Source organism: Myxine glutinosa, chromosome 8 (assembly GCF_964187855.1).
Source record: "Myxine glutinosa chromosome 8, kmMyxGlut1.1, whole genome shotgun sequence".
NCBI classification, from domain to species: Eukaryota; Metazoa; Chordata; class Myxini; order Myxiniformes; family Myxinidae; genus Myxine; species Myxine glutinosa.
In genome coordinates this window covers 51,034,772-51,050,315 of record NC_136268.1, presented here as the reverse complement: position 1 = coordinate 51,050,315, position 15,544 = coordinate 51,034,772, and the positions used below count along the sequence as shown (strand labels likewise).

The 15,544-nt window shown below is 42.4% G+C and overlaps 1 protein-coding gene across 2 annotated transcripts; it reads right to left on the bottom strand.

Moving 5' to 3' along the window:
• Nucleotides 1-2,389: 2,389 nt before the first annotated feature.
• CLDND1 (claudin domain containing 1) lies at nucleotides 2,390-14,736 on the bottom strand. 2 transcript variants are annotated; one of them, XM_068124477.2, is made up of 6 exons: nucleotides 14,675-14,736; nucleotides 14,393-14,466; nucleotides 9,859-10,200; nucleotides 8,013-8,108; nucleotides 4,338-4,475; nucleotides 2,390-3,933 (listed from the first exon to the last, which is right to left on the bottom strand). In XM_068124477.2, exons 3-6 carry the CDS (start codon nucleotides 10,172-10,174, stop codon nucleotides 3,707-3,709), a joined length of 777 nt encoding a protein of 258 aa, XP_067980578.1. In that variant the 5' UTR covers nucleotides 10,175-10,200; nucleotides 14,393-14,466; nucleotides 14,675-14,736; the 3' UTR covers nucleotides 2,390-3,706. The 2 variants fall into 2 exon arrangements, with proteins under 2 accessions (XP_067980578.1, XP_067980576.1); XM_068124475.2 differs by lacking the exon at nucleotides 14,675-14,736 and having other exon boundaries at nucleotides 14,393-14,664.
• Nucleotides 14,737-15,544: the final 808 nt, after the last annotated feature.

Sequence of the window (15,544 nt, the reverse complement as noted above, 5' to 3'; positions counted from 1 at the left end):
CACAATTGGGATTGATTTTACCGTTTCATTTTAATCTGAATAAATTAGAATCTAATTGCTCAATTTATATTTGCATTTCATGCACTGAGTTAAAATCTTATTTTTTAAGTTCAATTTGTTCACCCACAGTATTGTATGTGGTTCAATTTGTGGTTCAAAAATACAGAAGTCATTGAATTTTATGTTCACAATTGGGATTGATTTTACTGTTACATTATTTTTCTGAATAAATTAGAATCTAATAGCTCAATTTATATTTGCATTTCATGCACTGAGTTAAAATCTTATTTTTTAAGTTCAATTTGTTCACCCACAGTATTGTATGTGGTTCAATTTGTGGTTCAAAAATATAGAAGTCATTGAATTTTATGTTCACAATTGGGATTGAATTTAGTTTCATTTTGTCTGAATAAATTAGAATCTAAGTCCTCAATTTGTATTTGCATTTCATGCACCGAGTTAAAATCTTGTTTTTTTAGTTCAATTTGTTCAACCACAGTATTGTATGTGGTTCAATTTGTGGTTCAAAAATTTGACTTCTTCATCTTCAAATGTGATATTACTTTTGTAGGGGATGCGAACATTAATCAAATATTTCCTAGGGGTGTGGCGCATAGAAAAGGTTGGGAACCACTGCCGTAAATGGAACGTTGGTTATGGCTGACCACAACGAAACAGCAGGGCTGAACTCCCTGCCACTATTCACAATCTATGTCGAACCAATATAAAATAATCGGGCAGTTTGGGAAACGGTTTTATATAGTTCAACAAGCAGCAAGCATTTACAAGCAGGGTCACAGAAGAAAGCTCTTCCCTCTAGAAAAGAAGGTTCACTGTGAAATGGTTAGATTTGACAGTGCTGCACATTTTATCTTTCCTTCTCCCCATTGGTCTTACCATCAACCTCACCAATTGTATTTCTTTGATTGCCGCGAGAAGGCCCGAGTGAGCATGACCAAGGGGGGAAATTGTGTGAAAGGCACGTGTAGAAATAGGATCTCGCGAAGGGTCTTGTGTACAGAGGCATCTCTAGATGGACAGAGGGTTTCAGTGGTCCATGTACGCAGCTCACCAGCTCTGCCCGCCACAAGTCCAGCCATAAGATGCCACCTGTGTGCCTGTCTCTGCAAGGATGAACCTGCCGGCCTGGGTTTAAACCTCTGTGCGTGACGTTCTCTCTTCACCACAAGCCATGCTGACCTCCACCATACGCTAAAAGGCGTCACATCAGTGCCTGCCACCACACAATCCCACTCACTCAGCTTGCCTTCGGCAAGTCACAAAATTGTTTCCTTCTCTCAAACAGCTCTACCTATAGTGTGTTATGTATTCGTTAAGCGTGTTTGTGTTTGTCCGAGGTTTCCAAACCCTGCTCATCTTGTCCCTCCGTCTCGTGTGGGAGTTTGATTTGGTTATTCTCTCCTTTTTACCTCGGCCACCGAAGGTGGATGGAGGTTAAGTTTTCACACCTGTCCATTTATCTGTCTGTTTGTGAAAAGGATAGCTCAAAAAGTTGTGAACAAATTTGGACGAAACTTGGTGGATAGGTTAGGTGTGTGACAAGGAAGAATTGATTAAATTTTGGTGAATTTTCTTTTTTTTGGCGATTCCCCGCACATGCGACACATTTTGTGGGGAGAGCGCACCACTAGGCTGGACAGCCATTAGTCCTGTGTGCACATGCCCAAGATGAACGTGATTGGCTGCCGTCATTGGCATGGAGAGATGTCGTTGGGCACGATGCTAGTGTGGGCCTAATCAGGCCCAGAGGCGGGTGGAAACGTGCTGGGGAGATAATAAAAGCAGGAACAGGGCTTTGTTAACTCGCTTTCTCCGGCAACGCCCTGCAAGCTGCCTGGCAGCTGACTTGACTGCATGGGTTCCGCTCGCCCTTGCCTTGTTCGCTGTGCCTTAGTCCTGCCAATCACCAGGAAGAAGAAGACCTCGATCTGTGCACCAGCAGCTTCCACTGTCGCCATCTTGTGGGAATTTACCCTGAAAACCGAGTCCAGTTTGATGTGAATGATTGACAGTTGTGTGTATGTGGCACCGAGCCTTCCAGCTTATTCACCTTCTTGTTAAGTATCATGTATTTAATGTCGTGTTTCTTTTATTCAGGATTCTTTGCTGATGTCGTCCTGTCCCAATAAATTTGTCTCATTTCTTCAGATCACGTGCCCACCTTGTTCTGCACCATGCCATTTTGGCGAAACTGCTTCGGTTAATTTGACTTTTCTCGTTAAATTTGACTCGTCTCACTTGGGGTGTCCCGTCTTAAATTCGGTCTTAAGCCAACCATTGGCGAAGCGACTGCTTCAGCGTTTACAACTTCAAATCTGATTGGTTAACAGTCATGGGGCCAAAAATACAACAATACATAGACACGGTGTTGAAGAAGTAAAATGCTTTACATTTTTTAAAACATTACAGTAAAATACTAACAGTAAAATGTTTTTTTGCAGTTTTACAAAAAACAACAGTAAAATGCCAATACTGTACTTCCCACTGAGAATCTGCATGAAATTAGTTAAAGCACGAGTTGTTAGTATTTTACCGCACCTAAAGTGACTGCAGCACACCGAGCGAAATTGTGGGTACCTACCATTAGTAAAAAAAAAAAAAAAAAAAAAAAAAACGATCTACAAAAGCTGATTTCATCTTCTGAACATCATAATCAACCACACATGGTGCAGTCGGGATGTATGGCCGAGTTGTTTAGCCCCGTGAATGTCAAAAATGGAATAATCAACAATTTTTTGGAATATCCAAATGAGTATGAGAATATTTTCTTTAAATAAATAATTGCATGCATGAAGACTAGAAATGTTGAATTAAGTTTTTTCACAAATATATTTAAAATGAGCTATACTTACTGAAGGCATTTGAATGTAACTGCATGGTGTACTGTAAAGTACTTATCTTTCACTCGGATCACGCTTTTTGCTGTCAAGTAATTCCAGTGAAAGTAAAGTCCAGTTAATAAATATTCCTTTTTGTAACCGTGAAAACGTAGGCAGTAATCACGTTTGATACGCATGAGTTACATACTGCGAAACAACTTTGAAAGAAAAACTGTAAGAGCCGATTCTGTGAACAATAAGTACTATACAGTACAGGGTGCGTCATAAGTCAAGTAACCCCCTATAGGTATTATATATATATATATATATATATATAGATATATATATATATATATGCGTCAAAGATCCGCTATCACACAAAAGATGGATGACCTTAAGCAGGATGTACTGAATGTGTTTTCAACTATCTCCTAAAAGTAAAAGATGTTACCTTCAATATCAAAAATAACATGGAGACGCATTAAACTGTGCTATGAAAATGATGGTGCACACTGACGTTCTTGACACTTAAAATGCCATTAGGTGTATGCAAATGTGATGGAATACTTATAAATACAGCTATATAGGTGTCCACGTACATACACTGCATACATATGTGTGTATATGTATTCCTTACATATAAGCATGCACACAATACTTTGTAAGGGATACCGTGACTTATGACATCCTGTATTCCTAAATGTCATGGATTGTACACTCTGTCGAAAACAGCTTTAAAATACTGTACTCATATACGCATACATACTGCTAACTCTTTCATTTTTTTTAAAGCTCGATCACAAGTTCACAATATCCCATGCCCTTTGTCATTATTGAGCAGCTGTTTGTTGTGAAATAATAGCAAACTAGGAAGGTGAATGCAACTTTTGAAAGTGCACTCCATGACGTGTCGCCCAAACGGACAATGCGGTTGATGCTGCAGCCAGTCCAGCAGAGGCAAGGCAGATCCAGAGAGACCAAGAGGGAGTTGGAAGCTGTGCGTTGTTTGCTGACAGCTGTGTGTTGTGCAAAGTAGGTGGAACAGCACGAGCCCCCAACATAGTAGTCACTGCAGCTCCAGCTGCTAATACGGCTGAAGAGAATGAATGGGGTAGAGAAAGAAGTGAGGCTGGGAAGATCGTTTGAATTACCAAAAATTGACCAAAGCTAAAGGGGAAATGCACAAACTAGTGGAGAGGGATAGAAGAGAAGAGATCCCTGAGTGGAATTACCATAGACAACCACATAAAGGAGGCAATGTACAATAATGACATGGACTTTCACAACTTTTTATCAGCATTAGTCTTGGACACCACTGTTTCTGCCTCTGCAGCATCATGAGCAACAGAAAATGGTTCAGATGAAGACTGTTAAAATAGGCTTTTAATATGTTTAAGGACAACATTGATGCAAGGTAGTTTTTTTTATTTTTTTACACACACAAACACACACAGTTACAAAATTGTGTGGATTTTCCTACATTGTGTCATGTAGTACCTGCTGCTGCTTGCAGACTAGCAATGAGGCAGAGTGGAGAGAGCGATTGAGAAAGGCATGCACCGAGGCCGGAGATGGCAGCTAAGAATATGGACGTGAGAGCAACCAAAGGGAGCGTGATGGACAGTCGAGCTAATGCTGTTAAGGAAGAGCAGAACAGACATAAGAAGAGTTGGAGAAATGTTTAACATCATCATTAGGATTAAATACTTTTAAAATATTGTGGTATACTTGCAATAACATTACCCTCTTGTTTAAATGCAATCTTAGATTCAAGTTTTATGCATCAATAAAGACAAAAATAAGTTTCACTTATAAATTCTGCAAAATTGATGATTTTGACCAAGTGAATGGTGAAACCTTTTGTTATCATTTAAAGATGCTGAAAAATGTATGCTGTATTACCAAATTTTTTGGAATAGCACAACCAGATTTGAAATGAATCCTCCCAACCTTAACTACTTAAACACAACCTTAACCATGCCCCTGGGGCACCCTCTCATTGACTGGATTTGCATTGAGCAGGGTATATACTTGTATTGGTTTAAATGAGCAGCTCTGCGATGTCTCTCGATTTCTGGTGTTTTAGATGTTTTTTTTCAACCGAGAAAAAGATGAACCGAATTGAAGGTTTTCAAATCCAGTGATCAATACTTTGAGCAAAACGTATGGGCAGGTGAGGGGAGGATGACAAAGACCCTCGTAATGGCCTTTCGAGATGCATCTAAACCCTTTGAATCTCAGGGTTTAAAAAATATATGTTAAAAGGACAGGGAGAGGGGGGTCAAAGATTTCTCTTTGAAGTTTGACCATAAGTTATTTTCCATGAACCAAACTTTGGGTGGCTAATTAGATGGAAATTAGTAGGTGATGAAAGTTGCACCATTGAAAAGAGCATGAAAAACTGAGTTGCTTAAGCCTTAACTTCGTTTTTACCCTCGCCAGAGGAGAGCGTATTGCATTTGAGTCAGTCTGTCTGTCTGTTTGTTTGGCCGCACAGAATAAATATGATTTTTCTCTGTGCAACCGTTGGTCTGATTGACAGGAAATTTTCACCATAGGTGCAGCTCCTCCTGTATAATTTTTAAATGATAATTATGATGTCATAGATCATGTGGCACAGGCACAATCTTGAAAAGACTGAAAAACTGAAAAACCTTGCACCTCAATATAATCCGAAAACACTGCATAGACAAAATTGAGACATGGCTCATTGTGAAGAATTCTCCATGAGGAATAAAATATGTTAATGATGATGACATCATAATTCGACAAATACAAAACTTCATCCGATCAAGAATAAATTTCTTGAGCATCATCTGGGGGATAAATTGGTGGAGAAAAATATTTAATGACGTCATCGGTCATGTGGTTCGGCCACCACATTTGTTTTAACACAAAAGCCTTAACAACCACTAAAAACATGTCCTGGTGTGGGTCTGCAATCTCTGATTGCTCTTTCTTGTTTCCTTTGTTTTTTAAATTTCGATTTCTAAGGGTTCACTTTAAGTAGTTAAATAAAAAATAATAATAACCACCTTTAGAGGCCATTTTTCCCCGCAAAGCGGGGGTTGGCCTTTTTCGGGAACCGTGGTTGTTGTTGTTTTTCGGTCCCCTTTTTGAAGCAATGTTTTACGGCCGGATGCCCTTCCTGACGCCAACCCTTTTTGCCGCCTTTAACGACAAACAGGGAATTACCAGTGAACTGGTACTCAATTAGCCGACCTCGGAAGGATGACAGGCTGAGTCAACCCCCCTGGCGTTAATTCAGCAATCGACCGGGATTCGAACCCAGGATCCTAGGATCCTAAGCCTGCACCCTAGCCGCTAGCCCAACACCAGGGATCAGGGACATGGCTCATTGTGAAGAATTCTCCATGAGGAATAAAATATGTTAATGATGATGACATCATAATTCGACAAATACAAAACTTCATCCGATCAAGAATAAATTTCTTGAGCATCATCTGGGGGATAAATTGGTGGAGAAAAATATTTAATGACGTCATCGGTCATGTGGTTCGGCCACCACATTTGTTTTAACACAAAAGCCTTAACAACCACTAAAAACATGTCCTGGTGTGGGTCTGCAATCTCTGATTGCTCTTTCTTGTTTCCTTTGTTTTTTTAATTTCGATTTCTAAGGGTTCACTTTAAGTAGTTAAATAAAAAATAATAATAACCACCTTTAGAGGCCATTTTTCCCCGCAAAGCGGGGGTTGGCCTTTTTCGGGAACCGTGGTTGTTGTTGTTTTTCGGTCCCCTTTTTGAAGCAATGTTTTACGGCCAGATGCCCTTCCTGACGCCAACCCTTTTTGCCGCCTTTAACGACAAACAGGGAATTACCAGTGAACTGGTACTCAATTAGCCGACCTCGGAAGGATGACAGGCTGAGTCAACCCCCCTGGCGTTAATTCAGCAATCGACCGGGATTCGAACCCAGGATCCTAGGATCCTAAGCCTGCACCCTAGCCGCTAGCCCAACACCAGGGATCAGGGACATGGCTCATTGTGAAGAATTCTCCATGAGGAATAAAATATGTTAATGATGATGACATCATAATTCGACAAATACAAAACTTCATCCGATCAAGAATAAATTTCTTGAGCATCATCTGGGGGATAAATTGGTGGAGAAAAATATTTAATGACGTCATCGGTCATGTGGTTCGGCCACCACATTTGTTTTAACACAAAAGCCTTAACAACCACTAAAAACATGTCCTGGTGTGGGTCTGCAATCTCTGATTGCTCTTTCTTGTTTCCTTTGTTTTTTTAATTTCGATTTCTAAGGGTTCACTTTAAGTAGTTATTGGACACATTTCCCCAACTTTATGTTGCATGCGTTTCATCATCATCACTCTTCCACAGATGAAACACGTTTCTTCCATTCTTTCAATTACTTAGGACTCTCTGTCACCCAGCTGTACAGGTACAAAATCAGGGTGGAAGTTGAAATTTGGCCAAGATATCAGCACACAACGGCTTACACTTTTTAAAACGTACTGTTGGGTTCTTCAATATGCTAGACAAATGGCAGCAGACAGGATAGCCAAGATAGCGTGCCCTCCAAAAGGACGGCATATTTACCTCTACCACGGAAGATGGCGGAGGTTACGTTTTCACCCTGGTGTGTTTGTCTGTCTGTCTGCCTGTCTGTCCATGGACGGATTCGGACGAAATCTGGTCGAGAGGTTGGGTGTGTCGATTAAAGAATCGATTAAATTTGGTATGGATTTGAATCCAGATTCAGATAAAAGAATTGTTTAAAGTGATTCATCACCATTGAGAGATGGCACCAAAAACGATATAGAGCATGATATTTCAAAAAGTTGTGGACAAGTTATAACAAAACTAGATGGATGAGTTGGTTGGGCGACAAGAACAAGTGATTAGACTTTGGTTCAGGTCCAGATCCAGCCTATCAGTGGGATACAAATAGGTTGGGTGTGTTTCTATGCTCTTGCGGGGGGAAAATGGCCTTAAAACGATCATTCATTCATTCATTCATTCATTCATACTCAGTGGGATACAAAACGTAAACTGTTTCACCTGACGGATGTATGTGCTCCACTGAGTGTCATTCTTGTATTCATTTGGAATCATTATACAACCTTCTCACTGTTACATTATATCTCACATGCCCCCCTTGTGTGGCAGAAAATAGCATCATACTTGTTCTTGCCCAGTCCACTTGGCTGCTAGGAACCCCTGGCTTCTTGAAACGATACTCCAGGATATCCGCTGGATGTGCAAATATACAATCCTTGCCTGCAATGCATTTTGGAAAAAATAAATGAAACCCTCATCACCGCCCCCATTATTTTCTGCCCATTTATATTTGAGAAATACATGGATAAATATTATAATGAAAATATTGATCCACAATGTTCAGTAGTGATAAATATTGTAAATATAATGCAAAAAAGTAAGCCTGCAACAGAGGATCTCATTTTATTTTTGTTGTAACCCTAATAGTTCAGAAGATGTTAGACAATTTTTGATAAAACAATGCAAAATGTGATAAAATTACAAAACTTTGCAGTCGAACATCTTGGTATAATTATAGTTTTCAGATGTGGAGGCACCATACCAGGTTAGCTTTAAGGGCATTGCAAATCCCAAGTTAATCAAAACAGTGATGCAGGTAGATGTGGTAATTAAGAATTAGTATGAGATAATTGTGATCAACATCCAACAGGGTGGTACAGACGTGGCAAGCTTACCATGGAGCTAGTTGTCTAGCATGAGTTAAAATAGTTTAAAGAGTTGGAAATGCCGGAGCTGATGCTCACTAAACTCAAAGGACTTTAACAATAATCTATAGGTACAAGCAAGCATGTGGGCCCCAGTCACACTTTTGTTGCGTGGTTTGTAGCTTATGAGTTTATTTATTTATTTCGGAATTCTAAGAACAGGTAAACAGGAAATAATTATTTCATTGATATACAACTGTTTTGTCATGGAGGAATGACCACCACCAAAAAAAAAAAAAAAAAAAAAAAATCACAAAAAAGTATTTTGGTGAATAATTGTTGATATTTGTGAAATGCTATTGGAATGCGAAATAGGTATGGTTATGCGAAGCATGGTTCACGCCTGCTCTGCTTGGGCATTTGTCATTGTGAATAATGAGTGTTTTTGGCCGAATCCCCCAAAAAATGTCTTGACCCTGCACTGCCTGGATTCTTTGTGATCAATGTGGTGGCACCTTCAACTTTGTGCGACCAGTGGGGTTTGGGAGGAGATCCAAAAAAAACACAGGTATTAGAAGTGTGTGTGTGTGTGTGTGTGTGTGTGTGTGTGTGTGTGTGTGTGTGTGTGTGTGTGTGTGTGTGTTCTCCAACTGTTCTCATCCCCACTCCTCCACCCACCCCTAAATGTAAGTTGATAAACCGTTAAATTGAATGAATGTTTCGATGTAGCAAAGGCTTGATGGGCCAAATAGCCTCTTCCTGCATTGCAGTTCCTCGTATTTAACATATCCTCCTTGACTTAGCATGTAGATAAAAGCAACAGTTCGCAAAACATATTCGGTCGCAATCTCCGAATTCTGAAATCAGGATAACAGTCGCATTGTGCAGGCACGTTGAGACGATGCTGCATCAAGCATGTGACGTTTGATTTGATGCTGCCGTGATCAGTAATTTATCAGTTGTAACCAATTTACAGTGAAAGCAATTGTGAAGCAGTAGCAGATGATATTACAAGAACAATGCAGCACGAGGTTGCTCAGAGACTGTTATGTTTCGTGTGTCTGTGCAAAATATCGTGATTTGGATCCACAATGTATTTATATAATCATAGTTATATTTAAGAAAAATATTAAATCACTCACGAACTCTTTTTAAAATATTAGATCAACCAGTGACCCCAAACCATGATCCCAAATTATATTTCGATTTGCAAAGCATACAGTACAGTCTATCATCAAATATAGTTCTTGTAGTAGCAGTTAAGAAATTGTTACATTGTGTATCTTTTTATGAAGGTTTTCCTGATTTTTACAAAAGCAATGTACCTGAGAAGCCAAAGCATACTTTCCAGAGACCAATATGGCCTCCAAGGAGTGCCAGTTGTCTCAGGCAATGCCCTTCTCCATCACCCCAACAGCCAGCAGAAGTGGGATGATCGGTACTCAATAAGGACGACTTGTTTCCAGGTATATTGACTGGAGCAGGCGAATGATTGCCGAGATGGTTTCCAGGTGGTGTTGATTGGTTGTTGGGCATAAAACTCAGCCAATGCGAGCTGGCTATGGCAACAGCGATGTATATAGTAGCCATAGTGCTCAACAACGTTGCAACAACCACAGCCGTTGCCACACGGTTCTCCATGGAGGTAGAGAAGAAAACTTTTGTTCCTGCAAGGAGGTTATAATGAGAATATTACTTTAGTAGCGTTTCTGAAAGTGTGTACTTTATAAATGCAACCATGACAACGAATCACTGTGTACTATATGGACACGTGACAAAGCATTTAATTTTCACAATTCAGATGCAATTACAGTCACGTGAAAAAGTAAGTACACCCCATGTAAAGTTTTGACTTTTTCAACATACAGCTATTTGATCTTCATTTCAACAATATTGATAGATAAAGGTGATATAATATAACAAATATCATGAAACATTTACATTTTGTAGTCCATTGTATAATTTAAATAAACATAAATGCAAATTTCGCATGTGGAAAAAGTAAGTACACCCCTACATTTATCACGACTTCAAATACCTAAAATTAGAATCAGGTACACCAGCTCAGGTCCAAATGATTAGAACATAGTTGGAGAAGATCTTGGAGGAACCTGTCTTATTTAAACCGAAGACATTTAGTTTGGTTTGGTTACTGTTTGGACAGGCTCCCAAAGAGCGCTTACCTTCACGGATCCCATCGGCAGTCTTCACACCTGGATAAATTAACTCAAACAACACGAAAGTAAAGTGTACAAAAACACCGGATTTATTAAAGAAAATGCCGGTAACAAAGAAAACACGGCCAAATAAAACTATAATTCCTAAACGGGACGTCCCCACAAACAGACTCAAATACAAACAATGGGATAAAATAACTGAAAAGAATACATGTTATTTGTGGGCACTTAGCTCAAATCGGCTGGGGTGTCTCGTCAGGAATCGTCAAGATCGTCTGAGGCCTTGGCGTCTTTGCGTGAGAAACGCGCTCGTTGGCGTGAAGTAGGCCTCCCGCGCGAAGCGAACGAGCTTGTCGTGCAGCTCACTCTTCCAAAGCCGTGCTTGTCCACACGATCTCTGCACGGAAACTGCAGCTCTCCGTCCGCAGTTCCCCTCCTCACGACCACGAGCAAGATGTCCTCCTCACGACCACTAGCAAGATCTCGGAACACGACCATCCGCGATGAAGCTTCCTTGCGCAAGAGCAATAGTGACCGTTCACCAACAAAGTGCGGACCCAAGAGATAAGAGAAAATGTCGGCACATGACCGTTCACCACCAGTTCCAAAACGAGAAGGGCGAGGGGATGTCGATGCTGAGAGAGCCAAAATGCGACTGTTCGCTATGGGATCCAGAATCAGAAGGAACGAGAAGAGCTAATGTCCGCCTCTTCAACTATTTTGTACGCGCGGCTCTAAAGTCATCCGTGCCTGCTTCACCAATCCCATAGTCCCATCTTACCAGTCCTTGTGTCACTCTTTGAGGCATGGCTTCACTGAGCTGTTGTGCCTCTGTGCTCACCGTAACACAGCCACCACCCCCCCCCCCCCACCCCCGAAACCGTAGCTCCTGCAAGGTTCATTGCAGGCGCCACCGTTTCAGTCTTAACACTTACCAACGCACACGTAATTAGCCTATGAAGTAAATCAGGAAGGCTGTGGGAAAGGGGCCTTAGCTACTTACCTATTCTCCTTAACATTCTACCCCCTTAAGCAACCATTCACATTTCAAATATTTACAAACTTGAAGTCCTTGCTCCTAACTCCTGGGCAGGAAGAAAAAAATCAACAAAACACACAAAACTACCTTAACCACCAAACCTTAACCATCAATGCAAAAATTCAAAAAGGAAACATTTATACAACCCCTTCCTACAGACCACGTCCCCCGGTGGATGCCACAATACCCAACGTTACCTGCGGAGCCATCCCAATGCGCCCCAAATTTCCATGGGCCCTGTCCTGGTGTTACAGGTGAGTGACATGGCTTGGTGGATTTCGCCCACATACAAGCAAGATGGTGGGGGTGCTTCAGGTTGTGGTGCCCGCAGTCCAAAAACAAGTCGCCCGACTTGCGACTTCTTCACCCCCCCCCCCCCCCTCCTTTAACTCCTGAACCCATCACAGCCAAACAGCTCCTTAGCTGTCGTCCTGCCGAGGAGGTCTCCACACCAGGCTTCCGTGGCCTCAGGCTTTCACACAGCCTCAAGGGTCGCCAAGGGTCTCCACACCGCAGGGCACCCAAACAGGCCCCACCGCCGACAGGCTCCCAATTTCCAGACACCACTGGCTGCCAGGGGCAATTACCGCCCTGACACCTACCCACCCACAAAATCCACAAAAACATTTCCTTCCCCACTGCCATTCAATTCTCAACCACATATTTCCAATAAAAGATGACACAAAAAGATGCTGCAATGGCCTGCTTACATGTGAAATCCCCATTCACATTTCAATAATCACTCAATTTCCATCGTCGTGACCACACAAAAACACAAAACCTCCACATATAAACAAACGCCACCCACAAGACTCTTTGTGGCACACATTCCAATACCCTCACCGGCCATGCCATCACTCTAACTTTACTCTCACATGCCATCACCCCATTCCAAATTACTCATGTCCCAATTTACTAGCAAGTAAGAAACACCTGGGACAGTAAACATCAAGGCCTTACCTTTACCTTGATGTGCAGGTCGTTGCAGATTGGTCAGGTCCAAGAGTGCCATCCACCCTACTGAATCCCAAATTTATCCCATAGGACCTTTCAAACTCCATCAAATTTCCTTTTGTCCTTTGTACTGGCAAGTATGTGGATATGCCTCCTCCGGTGACCTTTACTACACTACTACATTTGGCTACGACAGCTCCGCCCCTCTACCGTGCAAGAGCCATCGGGATAAGCTGAGCAGCCGAAATGCCAACATGGCCCATGAGTGTCCATAAGGGTGCGACCCACCATCCATCCTTCGGCCCCCTGCGAGGAACACGGCTCCACGAGCCCCAGCTGGCCAATATGGTGAGCACCTGCTGCCAACTCCACCATTCCCAAGGCCTCAGACCTAGGGGGCACGGTCGCAGTGCGTGCCATCCACATCACGTCCCCTGCACCTCTTACATCCCCCAGTCCACTCACATGCAGCCCCCAGTGCCCACCCACACTTGACCACGCCAAGGTCTAGCAGACAGCCATGCTCCCCCAGGAGACTCAATCCAAGAAGACATGGTCCACACACCTCGGCCACCCATAACACCACGTTGACCTCCAGATTACCCAACTACATCTCCATAACCCCGCGTCCCAAATATTGGCGCAGTCGCCCCCGTAGCCTGTTGAAGGCTGTGTCCTGCTACTCTATCCATTTTTGTACCAGCCTCCAACACATTTGTCTGACACACCTGGATCAATAATGGTGCCACTGGTTTCAGTGATCACCATGGCCTCATCACAAAATTCACCCTTAAATTTGTATCTAACCCTCTCATCTAACTACATCTAACTCATGCCAATTTTTCCACATTTTACTAATCTCACCAAAGAAGGGTGCTTCTCCATACACCTGCCAGCCGAGCATGGCCCCATTTGCTCGGCTCGTTCCAATTTCCCAATTCATCCCATGGCTCTCTTCCCAAGCTGAGAGTCCACAAATCACTACAGATCATCTGTGGAAGATCATTCTCACACCATCAATCATCATGTTCCACAGATGCTCCAATGGTTGTCCGGTGGGCTATACTCATCCCTGTCCATAGACCAGCACAGCATGACATGCTGGCTGTCCCAGAGTCTCAGGGAGAGGCTGTCAGGCCGCATGCCGGGGCGGTAACCACATCACGTCCTTGATGGCCGTCCGTGGTGCCACCACCAAAGCGCGACCTACAACACCTCCCCCTAGTGGTCCTCATATTACACCATCCAGGTACTTGTGAGAAACCACCTCGGACCCCCGGAGGTCTTAACCCCCACCAGGGTCCGGTGACCCTGCCGGCCCAAAACATTCGCTTGGGTGGCGCCCTGATGGACAAGGGACACCACACTCCACCAGACCCCCCCTTCCCCCATGGGGCCCAGGTCGTACCATGACAACCATGGTCGGACCCCACGTCCAAATCTCGCCAGCACAGCCCCCCCAGTTGGCTGGCATAAACCAATTTCGAAAGGGGCTACTTTTGCACAAGGCCGACCCCAATGACCTCTCTTCTCTTGGTCCGAAACCGCGGACGTGCAGATCCCGGTGGTCCGCAAATTTCAAGAAAACCCCAAATAAACCAACTAATGCCTTCTTGTATAATATGAACATTTTCTTACAGTGCGACAAACTAGTATACAAACTAACAAAGAGACAAAGCTAGGCCTCACCAGCAGAGATGCACAGGAATGTCCTTCTTTCTGGTTACGAAGTATCTTCTTACGTTTCTTGTCAGATTTTATATCTGCACGTATAAAAACACGACAAATAAAATCGCTTTGCTGGAATTCTTCAGAACCGTCGTCCTATGTACGAGTGTGTGGTAAAATGAGTCGCCTCCAACAAACGTCGATGTTTTTGTCACCCATAAGAGACAGCACTTTATATATCCTCAATAAAAATCACGTCTCACAAAGCCATCTCATTTGATGTACTACCTGTAGCTTACATACATGAAAGAACGTGCCGTTGTTGTTGTTGTTGTTATTTTAGTACGTCAGCAGCTGTTGAAATTACAAATAAATATGCGTAGCTGTACCGTAACGAATTACCTATTCAAACATGCCAACAATATATATATATATATATATATATATATATATGTATATATATATATATATATATATATATATATATATAATCAGAAGTATCCCTTGCGTAATGAAGGAGTTCCGGTTTTGCTTAAGCATGATAAACTGGAGGAGTTCCGGTTTTCCATAAACCTGCTGACCGTTTGACTATTCAAGTGCTGTTGTAACCCGAACACACCCTGTGATTCCATGCAGATTGAGAGTCGGACACTGCGTGTCTCTAAGTTCCTCTTCATACAGGAGAGGATGTCACCCTACTGGTGAACATGGGACGTGTGGACGGTGTAGCAAAAGCTGAAGATTTAGAGTGCGTTTTATACAATGACGATTGGACGGAACATTGAGGGCAAAGCTCTCTCCTTTGGATCGGGGTGTGTTGTCACGAAGTCTGTTCAAGGGTATTTTTTTTTATCCATAGCTTTAAGGACCCTCGAATCTGCAAAGTTTAAAAAATAAACTGTGAAAAAAGTGTTAAGCTTGAGAAGAGGCATGATCGTTCCAATTGAGGAATTATTTTGGAGTGTGGCATATATAGAGCGTTGAGGCTCTGATACGCCGATTTTAAACATAAGAGAAGAAGAAGACTACGAAGACCTCGTGCCTGTCCTCGGTATGAGGAACCCAGATCGAGTCTACTCACTGATCTCTATACTAACTGCATTGGAGGCTCGACACCAAATCAACGCTAATCGGTCCATTCGCTGTGAAGTCACCGGAAGTGGATTCGTCGCC